The sequence below is a fragment of the Peromyscus maniculatus genome, chromosome 10, assembly GCF_049852395.1.
Source record: "Peromyscus maniculatus bairdii isolate BWxNUB_F1_BW_parent chromosome 10, HU_Pman_BW_mat_3.1, whole genome shotgun sequence".
In the NCBI taxonomy this organism is placed as follows: Eukaryota; Metazoa; Chordata; class Mammalia; order Rodentia; family Cricetidae; genus Peromyscus; species Peromyscus maniculatus.
Genome location: NC_134861.1, coordinates 93,377,766 through 93,390,681, shown reverse-complemented (window position 1 = coordinate 93,390,681; position 12,916 = coordinate 93,377,766). Strand labels below are relative to the sequence as shown.

General features: G+C 44.9%; 1 protein-coding gene across 13 annotated transcripts in view; it reads left to right on the top strand.

Annotated features, from left to right (window-relative positions):
* The window catches only part of Helq (helicase, POLQ like), a 38,236-nt gene that overhangs the window by 4,665 nt on the left and 20,655 nt on the right, over positions 1-12,916 (top strand). For 5 of the 13 annotated variants that reach the window (XR_013043045.1, XM_076546725.1, XM_042257712.2 and 2 more), the window contains exons 3-9: positions 1,591-1,769; positions 2,480-2,680; positions 3,023-3,095; positions 4,716-4,813; positions 5,345-5,443; positions 6,871-7,016; positions 9,833-10,072. Coding sequence is in view for 9 of the 13 variants with exons in the window: in XM_076546725.1 (XP_076402840.1) it covers positions 1,591-1,769; positions 2,480-2,680; positions 3,023-3,095; positions 4,716-4,813; positions 5,345-5,443; positions 6,871-7,016; positions 9,833-10,072 (1,036 nt within the window). In the remaining 4 variants the exon portion in view is untranslated. The other 8 variants (XR_013043047.1, XM_015994288.3, XM_042257715.2 and 5 more) reach the window with 7 other exon arrangements.

Genomic DNA, 12,916 nt, shown 5'->3' with positions numbered 1-12,916 from the left:
GTGTTTTGTATACTTGGATGTGTATTGATGTAGACACGTGTGCCATGGCATGCGTCTGGAGGTCAGAGGACAGCTTGTGGGATTTGGTCCTCTCCTTTCATTGTGGGGGTCCTTGGGGTCAAACTTGGGTTGTCAGGCTTGGCAACAAACGGCTTTGCCCACTGAACCATCTCGCGGGCCTAGTTCCTATGTTTAAGCTGTGAATGACGTACTTGGAATAACTCATTTAGCTTACCCCACCCCACCCCATAGTACTTGTTAGACAGTGATGCAATGAACATCCAGTGCAGACTGTTCACACCCTCTTACTGGGTCGGTGGAGAATCCTGGAAGAATGCTGATGAAGTCAACGTGCGGTCTTACGTTTTGTGATGCTGCGTCACTTTTCTCACACACTGTCCAGTGGCGACTTCTCTCTGTGCTCGCTGGGTTTTATGACTGGGATTTTTTTCCCTTCCTGTTTGGCCCATCCTGTAGATTACAGTTGAGCTTCTTATTTATTTATTATATATTTATTTATTATTACTTTGTTTGCCTGTTCCTCTAATGATAAAAAGATGGTTCAACAGTAAAGAACACTCACTGACTGCTCTTCCAGGGGACCCAGGTCCAAGTCCCAGCACCAGGATATATATATTGCACAGGCGTGCACGCCTGTGTGTGTGTGTGTGTGTGTGTGCAGGCTAAACATCCACTCACAAAAAATACTAGTATGCATTTTGAAGATTGTTGATGTACATTTTCACATTACTTACTTCCATTATTATCATTTTATCCAGGGCCTCGTGGAATGCAGGCTAGCTGTGTAGTTGAGGATAAACTTGAACTTCTGATCTTCCTGTCTCCACTGCTCATGTGCTAGGATTACAGGCATGAGCCACCAGACCCCTTTTATGGGTGCTGGGGATCACCCTAGGCTTCATACATGCTAGGTGAGCTCTACCAACTGAACTGCATCCTCAACCTCTAAATTCTTCAGAGCACTAGTTTTCATGTAATGTTCTGCTTTCATCAATTATTTCTTACTAAATTGGGGGTGGGAAGACCCTGGTTGTATCTGTTAGTAACTGAAGCCTTTTATGATTTAAATAGTCCTTATTTAAAATGGTATTTGGACCATTCAAAGATCAAGTCCATAAGAGAGCTAACTGAAGGTTTTTCTGGCTAGTGCAACATCTTGTGTACTTTCTTTTCTTCCTCAGTTTCTACCTGAGAGGCTCTTGGGTAGGTAGGTGAGGGAGGTAAGCCTAAATGATCTTGTAGAACATAGGACGATTTTAGGATGAACACAGGTCCTTAGACCTCCTTCTCTGTACATATTGGCCCCTTGTCCCCAGGCAGCTGTCTGCTCTGCTGGAACGACACCTGTATCTGTCACGATTGTAGGGGCGAGCCAGTTGCCCACCTGCTGACAAGGGCTGAGCTGAGACCTGGCTATGCACATCCAGGATTGGGGCGTTTACCACCTGTAAGAATTACAGTGATCCTCATGAAGACTGCCACGCTGAGATCCCCGATTTCTTCTCACAAAAGCTCCTGAGAATACTGAAGGGGGAAATAATCTCTGCTGTTTTTCTTTAAATTCTACAGACTGGCAGCATACTTGTTTAACATTAAGTTCTGTGCAAGAAAGAAAAAATTTAATATATTCCTTGCCGACGAGTGGTGGGAAAACCCTTGTGGCTGAGATTTTAATGCTACAAGAACTGCTCTGCCGACAGAAAGATGTCTTAATGATTCTTCCATATGTGGCCATTGTCCAAGAAAAGGTGTGTGCATGCAAACAGCTGCTGCTTTCTAATAGAACGTCTTAAGATCTAAAATCAGCACGAATGTGTAATTGTTAACTGAGTCATTATTTGTTTGGATTACAGAAGTAGCACAGGGCACTTAGTTACTCTCAAATAGTAATTGCATGTAGTTTTTCTACTAAATTGGTGGTTTAAACTATATCTTAAATGCTCCATCAATATTTAGCCTGCTTTTTCAAGTAGAAACTAACTCATTACCTTATCAGAATAAATGAGTCAATTAGATGTTTTTTTTATATATATAAAAGGAGATAGGTAAAATTTATTTTCACATTATATACTTTAGAAGTTATACATATCAGGGCTGGAGAGAGTGTGAAAAGCCCTGGATACTCTTGCCGAGGACCTGGGTTTAATTCCCAGCACCCACATGGTGGCTCACAACATCTGTAACTCATCCCAGGGCATGCGTCACCCCCTTTGGCTTCTGGCAGTGCGTGCACATAGAGCACAGATACCGATGGACAGAACGCCCATGCACGTATAATAATTTAAGAGTTACCTGTGTTTATTTTGTAAAGATCATCACCTTATTTTTGCAGCAGTTCCTAGATAGGCGTTCCTAGATTGCACCCACCGATGGGGACCATTTTACATTAAGGGAATCCCTCTGAGAACTTTAACGCCATCTCCTATTTGTGTTTTTGTTTATTTAACTGCGACTCTAGATTTCCAGTTTATCAAGTTTTGGTATAGAACTTGGTTTCTTTGTTGAAGAATATGCTGGAAGCAAAGGAAGATTTCCTCCCACTAAAAGGAGGGAAAAGAAATCGCTGTATATCGCCACTATTGAGAAAGGGCATAGCCTGGTGAACGCCTTGATCGAAGCCGGAAGGATCAGCACGCTGGGTCTGGTTGTCGTTGATGAGGTTGGTCAACATCATGTTTATTTTACTAGCATACTGTGCTCATTTCCCAAGCCACGGTTTGGATCCTCTCGGTAACTAAATTAATATGCAGAGAACACAAGAGACGTTCCATGCCAGACAACCTTAAATTTGGCAAATGTTTCTTGAACTGTGAATGTGGGTATACAGAGACATTGTATAATGGTACTTATCAAATCCCAAATGTGTCAGGATGCTGCCCCAAATTTCATTAACCTCAAGCACCAAGTGTGTGCTACAGTTGTAATATCCAGTACATATTCATTTTGTACAAAAAGCCGTTTTATATAAACAGTGTATGAAAGTTGACTTCTTTACCCCCAGTTGCACATGATCGGTGAAGGGGGCCGTGGTGCCATTCTGGAGATGACCCTGGCCAAAGTCCTCTACACCAGCAGTAAGTATTGACTTAGAACAACTTGATTCTGTCACTGGGTTCTATAGCCTAGAGCAAGGGACTTGAGGTTCATGCCCTAGCTTGTCAGCTTCCACATTTGTGTTGAAAGAATAGATGGGTGAGAATTACGAAGGTGCTTGGAGCAGACCTGCTTTCAAACTGCTTGCTCCAACTCCATGTTCAGTCACATCATCAGCCTCCATAGTTCTGTCTGTAAAATGGAGATTGTAATGGTGCTAGCCTGGTGAGGTGGTTGTGAGGGTTCCTTGAAAATGTGTGATGCCTTCCCTGGGCTTCACACAACACTGGTAAGGCCTGCTGCCCCCATTACCCTCAGCACCATCCTCTTAAGAGAACAGTATGTACCTTTTCTGTTTTTGTGTTTTTAAAGACAAGGCCTCACTATGTAGCTCTAGCTGGCCTGGAACTTACTGTGTAGACCAGGCGGCCTCAAAGTCACAGGGAGCCTGCCTCTGCCTTCTGAGTGTTGAGATTAAGGGTGTGCACCACCACACCTGCAAAATATATTTGAGTAATCACTTTAAGGAAGTCTTTTGCAACATCCAGTTGTCCTTACATATGCATGAAATACTCTAAACATCTCTATTTATTGATGTGGTATTTGCAATGCTTTTCTTATATATGGATAAATGTCATCTCATGAGTTTTTTATTGGTGGGTGCTAGGGATTGAGTCTGGTGTATCTGTGCTGATTGTGTACTCAAATACTGAGAAACACCTCTGCCCGCCCCCCCCCCCACCCAAGAATAGTTTTTAAGTTGTGAAAGTTCTGGGCCAGCCAGCACTACATGATCAAACTCTGGTATTGTTTTGAAGAGTTTGGGGCTCTTTGAGCTTTGTGTCCTCTACAGCTGTCAGATGTACTACAGAGTGTTTATGCCCACTGTTTTATTCACAAGTCTTATGAAGTGTCCTTTTGGGATGCCTGAAAGGTCTCATTCTGTGAGCATCGGATTTCTACTGTGACAATATACAGTTTAGCGGTCTGAAAATCAAAACTCCAGGGTGGTCTAAAGCTTTTCGAATGCTCTTATAACACAACAAATGGAAAATTTTATTGACCTCATTTGATGGGGCACAGTCAAAATGCAGGTACACTAAAAGTGGTATAAAAAGGGGGCTGGAGAGATGGTTCAGCTGTTAAGGGCACTGGCTGCTCTTCCAGAGGTCCTGAGTTCAATTCCCAGCACCCACATGGTGGCTCACAACCATCTGTAGTGAGATCTGCTGCCCTCTTCTGGCATGCAGGCAGGATACTGTACACATATAATAAATAAGTCTAAAAAAAAGATTTATTGAAAAAAAAAGTGGCATAAAAAGTTACCTTTGGGTGAAAGGAATATATGAAATAAATGGATAATGTGGTTAGACTTAAGTCACTTCAATATTCTTCTTTATGTATATGTAAATATTCCAGAATCTGACAAAAATCCCAAATCTGAAGCATGTCTGGTTCAAACATTCAGATAAAGGACACTCTGCTTGTACCCTCATCTCCCTGCTCTGTTTCCGGACCACTCAGGCAGAATAGCACTGAAGTATTGCTAAAATTCCTTTGGACATAAATGACACATTGTTCTTAACATTTTGATTTTTTAGAAACAACTCAGATTATTGGCATGAGTGCAACATTAAACAACGTTGAGGACCTCCAGGAGTTCCTTCAAGCCGAGTATTACACCAGTCAGTTCAGACCAGTAGGTACCCAAAGTTCGCACAGTACTGGTTAGTATGTATTCACCTTAGAAGTAAGGGTGGCAGGCGGGATGGAGTTGGGCAGTGGTGGCACACACCTTTAATCCCAGCACTCAGCCTTGTATTTGTGGTGCCTGTGGAGACCAGAAAAGGACATCGGGTCCCCTGGAGCAGGAGTTACAGGCGGTTGTGAGCTGTTGTGGGTGCTGAGAACTGAACTCCGGGAGAGCAGCAAGAACTCTTAACCCCTGAGCCGTCTCTCCAGCCCCTCATTCCAACTTCTTACAACAAATACAGAAGGATCTGGTTTCCTTTGGAATGGGTACTATTTCATTCAAAAGTAATTTTTCAAGAATCTTAATTCCTGCTTTTATGTAAAGGAAAAAAGAGGCAAAGCCAGAACTTTTAAGTTGAAGCATGTCTACAGATCCTAGAAAAGCTGAGGTCTTTGTGTAGGTGTCCTTGTTAAAAAAATTATTAAATTTCAAACTATACATTTGATATGAATCGCACGTATTTCCATTTAATTCAAGGTTGAACTAAAAGAATACCTGAAAGTAAACGACACAATCTACGAGGTGGACAGCAGAGCTGCGGATGGCATGACCTTCTCACGTCTCCTCAATTATAAGGTATGGCGGTTTGGAACCCTTGAGTCCCGGCTCCCTGCTTTGTGCCCAGGTGTGCGGGGCACTGCAGCAGGTTCACGTGGGTCTGGGGGGGGTGTATGGGGGAGGGGGAGGGACTCGATTTGTCATGGATGGCAGCTGCCGCTTGAGTGCACCTGGTTTCCTCTTGTTTTGTTTGCAGGGCTGGCGATCAAGCCAGGGCCTCTCCTGCACATACAAGGCACACACGACTGCTGCGCTACACCTAGGTCCAGTTTGAGCATTCGCTCATACCGGGCTTCTTCCTCGGGCGTGTGTCTGTGAAGCTGGGTATTTTAGAGTTGCTGTATGCGATACTGTGAAAACCAGTAGGGCCGGGCGGTGGTGGCGCACGCCTTTAATCCCAGCACTCGGGAGGCAGAGCCAGGCGGATCTCTGTGAGTTCGAGGCCAGCCTGGGCTACCAAGTGAGCTCCAGGAAAGGCGCAAAGCTACACAGAGAAACCCTGTCTCGAAAAACCAAAAAAAAAAAAAAAAAAAAAAAAAAGAAAACCAGTAGGACAGGACTGTGTGCAGTCCCTCACCAGCTTGAAAGACAATACCACATTGTGCATACATCCTGTTAGTGAGCTCTTGTGGTAGTTAAGAGTTAGAATACTTTTTATTCAATAACTGCTGAATTTTGAGGAAGTACTTATTAGGTTGTTTGCACCTGACTAATGAGCCGGTAAGATGTTTCTTGGCTCCTGAACCATGAAAATTTGGAGACACATCTGGTCGATCAGTCACTCACCCAGCAACAACAGAATAGTTTGCAGTCTGTGAGTGACACGTTGGTGTGTAGAGGTGGTCGTGTTTGCACGCTGACGGCTCACGACTGGCTTGAAGGGCATTTAAAAGGGACGCATTTTATCACAGCTTGAGAATTTTGTGAGGTGTAGTCTAAATCCTTATCTTAGTTTTCAGTAAAGTAAAAGGAACTAAGGAGATTTTAAATGACTGTGCTTTTATTTCATGTCCTTTGTGTCCCTGCATAATGTTACAAATTGTCCTAATTCATTGCTATTTTTTTTCACTTCTGGAAGTGTTAAGGAATCTGATTAGTAATAGTAAAGGTGGTCACTTATGCGCTTCTTAGACTGTTGGAGGCATTGGTCCTCGTCTCTCTCTGGGCTTTTGTTCGGCTCTGGTGGAGGTGGGCATATAACAGAGTTATTAATAACATGAACTGCTTTCACTTCCTTAATCCTTAGTTGTTTAATCCTCCTTTTAGACTAAATGTGCCCCCAAACCAAATCTCTAACGAATTACCTAAGAGGAAAATTGAACAGCTGATGTTTTATAGCGCTCTCATCTTTTGTTTTAATGATGAGATATGGAGAGGTTTAAAAGTTGCACAGGAAAATTGATGAGCTTTTACAGTTGCAATCTGCCCGGCTCCTTGTTTTGCAGTATTCTGATGCCCTGAAAAGGATGGATCCCGATCACTTGGTAGCCTTGGTGACAGAAGTTATCCCCACCTACTCGTGCCTAGTTTTTTGTCCCAGTAAGAAGAACTGTGAAAATGTAGCAGAAATGTTGTGCAAATTTTTAAGCAAGTACGTTGATCTTTTTTGAAGTATCTGTTCTGTTTTTCATAAGTTACAGAGGGAATAATACACCCTACCTGTTGATGGTCACTATTTTCGTAGCAGAGCATTATGGTTTTATTAGGTTCTGAGGATCGGCCTTAAAGAAAGTTTAACTGAAATTCACATTAAAGTAGACTATTTCACAGTTACAGGAGAGTGACCACCACAGAGGCTTAGATTTGAAGGTCTGGCTGAGCACTGACCCAGGGCTCAGCCCATCTTAGACCATTCTGCATGTCTGGGAATGGGCCCCAGCAGGCTGCACTCAGCGAGGGGGGCTGCGCGCTTCGAGGGGGGCTGCACTCAGTGAGGGGGGGCTGCACACAGCGAGGGGGGGCTGCGCTCAGCGAGGGGGGGCTGCACACAGCGAGGGGGGCTGCACTCAGCGAGGGGGGGCTGCACACAGCGAGGGGGGGCTGCGCTCAGCGAGGGAGGGCTGCGTGTAGCGAGGGAGGGCTGCACACAGCGAGGGAGGGCTGCGTGTAGCGAGGGAGGGCTGCACACAGCGAGGGAGGGCTGCGTGTAGCGAGGGAGGGCTGCACACAGCGAGGGAGGGCTGCGTGTAGCGAGGGAGGGCTGCACACAGCGAGGGGGGCTGCACTCAGCGAGGGGGGGCTGCGTGTAGCGAGGGAGGGCTGCACACAGCGAGGGAGGGCTGCGTGTAGCGAGGGAGGGCTGCACACAGCGAGGGGGGGCTGCGTGTAGCGAGGGGGGGCTGCACACAGCGAGGGGGGGCTGCGTGTAGCGAGGGAGGGCTGCACACAGCGAGGGAGGGCTGCACACAGGAGGGGGTGCTGCACGCTGCGAGGGGGGCTGCACACAGGAGGGGGGCTTTCCTACATGGAGGTTGGGGTAACCACTGTCATCTCTCCAAGGCCAGGTCACGTCTGCAGCTGAACTTTCTCTTTGATAAGCACTGTCTTTGTTTTCTTAACTTGTGTGGGCACTAGATACACTTTCCTATGAATTCTGGAAACGTATTAGTTTGGGGTTTGAGTTGTTTTAATGTAAGCTCTGCTGTGTCCCCAGAGACAGTGTAAGGCAGCTGTAAGTGCTGATAGTTCTGTGTTTCCCGCACCTGCTTGTTGTGTGTGGTTTTGTAATTCTTACACCCCGTTTGTCTTACCCGAGGCTATTTCGGTAGTCATAGACTGTTGACCTGATTTTAATCTGCCATTCTCTACCTTCCCTCTCAGCCCTACTGGCATGAACTGTCTAAATTAGAATTAAATTTACTGGATAGTACAGTGATAAAAATATTTAGGGTACAGTGAAGAAGTTGAATTTCAGTAATTGACAGTCTGCCTTTACAGTGATGGTGTTGATTATTTAAGGGGGAAAAAAAGCCAGGCTTGATAGCTCATGCCTTTAATCCCAGCACTCAGAAGGCAGAGGCAAGGGGACCTCTGTGGGCTGGAGTCCATCTTAGTCTACATAGTGAGTTCCAGGACAGCCAGGCTACATAATGACCTAGAAACAAACAAAAAGCTCAGTGCATTGGGCTGGAGAGACGATGGCTCAGGGGTTAAGAGCACTTCCTGTTCTCCCAGAGGACCTGACCCAAGTTTTGTTTCCAACACCCATTTCAGGAGACTCACAGCTGCCTGTAATTCTAGCTCCAAGAGGATTCAGCATCTGTAGACACCTGTTTCTCTCTTTCTCTCTCTCTCTCTCTCTTTCTCTCTCTCTCTCTCTCTCTCTCTCTCTCTCTCTCTCTCTCTCTCTCTAGCTCTCTCTCTCTCTTACACACACACACACACTAAATTTTTTTAAACTAAGAAAAGTAAGGAAATTAATCATTTTTCTTACAAAATCACTCAATTTTTTAAAATAATTTAAGATATTATTGAGGTTTCTACAGTGTTATCGTTCAGACATTGTTTTGCCGTACGGTATGTTTCCATTTTCAGAGCAGAACATTTCTGCCTTAAAATAAGACAAACCATCTCCCATAAAGACATATATTGTAGAGGAAATAATCATAGTATCCAGAGCAGGGGTCTAAACCTGGCCTCTATTCCATGGATTCATAGGAGGTATAGGAACAAAAATTCAGGAAGCCCATGAAGCTTCTGAATTTGTATCTAAAGTGATGTGTTTATATAAGTAGTTGACTTTCCCTTAGTTTTAATCAAGTTTCCATAGGGTTCTGTGATCTGAAAAAAGACTTGGAGAGTGTTTCTAATAGTTAATGGAGTAAGAATTAAAATTAAAAGAACCTCTTATGGGGCTGGGGAGATGGCTCAGTCAGAGAACCCAAGTTTGGATTCCTGGCATCCCTGTGACAGCCAGGCATGGTGGCACACACCGTAATCCAATACTGGGGAGACACAGGAGGCTCCCTGGAGCACTACACCCCTGTGCACAAATAGGAACACAGGCACATGCATACAAAATACACACAAAGAACATTTTGTGTACTTATACTGATAAAAACAATACGTAACTAAAAGGGATGTTAACATGATGTAGTGAAAGAAAAATGGTGAGCACTTTCTAACTGTAATTCAGGGGCTCGCATTTCTTCCTTTTAAAGATTTATTTATTTTATGAGGATGGGTCACACACACACACACACACACACACACACACGTGCACACACTGTGGGTGCGCCTGATGTCTTCAGAGGTCACAAAAAGGTGCTGGCTCCCCTGGAACTGGAGCTACAAGTGGTTGTGAGCTGGGAACTGAACCCGGGTCCTCTGGAAGAACAGTCAGTGTCCTTAACTGCTGAACCATCTCTCTGGTGCCAGGCTCTTACATCTAATGGATTGTTTTTCTAGGGATTATCTAAACCACAGAGAGAAGGAAAAATGTGAAGTGATTAAAAACTTGAGGAACGTGGGCGGTGGTAAAGTGTGCCCTGTCTTGAAGCGCACCATCCCCTTCGGAGTTGCCTATCACCACAGCGGTCTAACTAGTGATGAACGGAAGCTTCTGGAAGAGGCCTACTCCACGGGCGTGCTCTGCCTTTTCACCTGCACATCCACCCTGGCAGCTGGGGTCAATCTCCCAGCACGCAGGTGAGCTTCATCAACCGCTTTCCTCTGCCGAGTGAGTTGATTGGTTTGTTTCCTTTAACATCTTAATGACAAAGTAGATTTCCTGATATCAGACTCCTCCCTTTTGTGCCCCTCCCTTTCATGTGTTTGTCTGTTTCTGTTTTGATCTTGTGAGGCAGGGTCTCTGTAGCCCAGGCCTCCAACTGGAGAGAATCCTTCTGCCTCAGCCTCCTTCCTCGTGCTGGGATGAGAGGCATGACTTGATCTGGAAGGCCAGTCTGGGGGTGGAGTGCAGTGGTTAGAGCCTTGCCTGACATATATGAGGCCTGGTGTTCAATCCACAGGGGAGGGGCTGAGTAAAGGCCTCTGAACGCAGTAGCTTCTGTTGTTGTTTGAGACAGGCTTTCTCTGTGTAGCCCTGGCTGTCCCGGAACTCGTTCTGTAGAGTAGGCTGGCCTGGAACTCAGAGATGCTCCTGCCTCTGCCTCCTGAGTTCTGAGTTCTGCCACCACTGCCCAGCCTGAATTCAATAGCTTCTTAAAATCAGATCCTCAGTTTCCTTTTCACATACTACCAAACTTATAAAACTGTATAACTGACTTCTCTTTATAATTCATGACTATAGGTTTTTCTAGCAAATAATTTATTTTCACAAAATTTTTGTGGATGTCAAAAGCATGCTTTCCTGCTGGGCATACGTAGGACAGTCTCAGTGTCATAGTCATTAATTGTGCTGTCACCCCTGTGTTCATATTTATCAACTTATCTGTTTAGACACAGGTCACACTGTGTAGCTCTGGCTGGTCTGTAACTTGCTATGGAAATCTGTCATTGAACACACAGAAATCCCCCTGCCCCTGCCTCCAAGTGCAGGGATTAAAGCCTGCAGCAGCGCCATGCTCAGTGTGGAGCCAGCTTCTGGTTTCCCTGTGGTTTGTGGTTTCTCCTCAACAACGCGTTTTTTCTTTCTTCATTTTATTTATTTATATTGTGGCGTAGAGCATGCGTGTCCCAGTGTGACTGTGGAGGTTGGAGGGCAGCTTTCTCCAGTCAGGAGGCAGCTGGTTGTCTTCTCCCTCCGCTGTGTGGGTCCTGGGGATAGAGCTCAGGTCGTCAGCCTTGGAGGCAAGTGCCTTTGTCCATGGAGCTGTCCCTCCAACAGCATTTAGACTTTCCCTTGAGTTTTCCCCGTGGTGTCTAATTACACTAATTATAGTCGTGTGTTATTCCCTCCTGTTCCCACATCGCCATCTCCCACCCAGCACCTAACTGCTAAACATGCATTTATGTATCAACCCTCACAATTTATGACCGACATTTTATAGAATTAAAATCTAGTAAGTCATTAACTAGGTGAATGTCCCATCAGGTAAATGAGTTTCAAAGCCAAGATTGGAACCCAAGCAGCCTGATGGTGATTCCCAACAGTCCAGCTTACTGTCTTCAGTTAGGGCTTGACGAGGGCTGCCTCGTGAGCGCCATGGTTTTCTTCGTTGTAGGACTGTTGGTAGACGTTTCATCCTCCGTCATCTCTATGGTCTTCTCTCGTGACTTTGGCTTGAGTGGGGCAAAGATGTGTGGTTTGAGCTGTCGGCTCTCCTTTGCATACTTCTCCAGTTTTACCTTCCCTATAAAATCCAGGTGTCTTAGTGGGCTGGGAAGCAGAGTGCTGCCTAATACCAAGAGAGCTCTATGTTCAAACCCTAGGACCACCTCCCCAAATCACCCCAGTGTCACCACCCCCAAATCACCCCAGTACCATCACCCCCAAATCACCCCAGTACCACCCCCCCAATTCACCCCAGTACCATCCCCCAATCACTCCAGTACCACCATCCCCAAATCACCCCAGTACCACCCCTGCAAAATCACCCCAGTACTATACCCCAGATCACCCCAGTACTACCACCCCAAAATCACCCCAGTACCACCACCCCCAAATCTATATTTTTAAGACACAGCAGTAGTAGGTTAGCCCCAGTTATATTGGATCAGAGGGTGTGGAAATGGATGGATACAATAGCAATATGTTTTATACATGTATGGAATTATCAGAATATAAAAAGTTAGTTTTTTACTATTCTATTAGTTATATTCATTCATTATTTCTTTAGATTTAAATGAATTTTAAATTTCCAAGAATTCTCTTGTATTATACTTCTTGTAGCAGTCTGTGGCTGTGATTCCCCCTGGGATTTTCTGTGGACACTATTTACAATTTTTCAAAAGTCTTTACTGTTCCCTATTTTTATTTATTGTATTTAGTCGTTTATTGTGTGTGTTCTCGTTTCGTCTTTTCTGTTTGTTTTCTTCAAGCATTAAACAGTGTGTTGAGATCTATAAATGCAGAAGGTGGTAATCTGTAGGCAGTGATAGACTCTTCTGTTCCCTTTGAAGAGTCTGACTGCAGACTAGTTTATACCCGAGCAGGACTGAAATTGCTGTTTTCGTAGACTCAGCCCAGTTGAAGTCTGCAGTGCCTTAGGGTTAAAGACAGCATCAGTTCGTAAACTGGAAGCATCAGTGGTGGTCCATGCTGGATCTTTCAGTTCCAGGTGAACGGTCAGCGCTTTAGAGCATTGCTGTCGGCTGCTCAGCGGCCTCTCCACTACCAGGCTGGAGTGCAAGTGATGGTGTGGCCGTTACTCACCTCGTGGCTCAAGATAAGCCACTTCCTGGACTTCAGCTAATTCCCTCATAAGAAAAGAAAAGGAGGGTATTGTTAACTATTTTGTAAGAATTACAGAAGATAGACTCAAGAATCTAGGACATCAAAGATGTACTGTAAATGGAGTTTTTTTTTTTTTTTTTTTTTTTTGTTTTTCGAGACAGGGTTTCTCTGTGTAGCTTTGCGCCTTTCCTGGA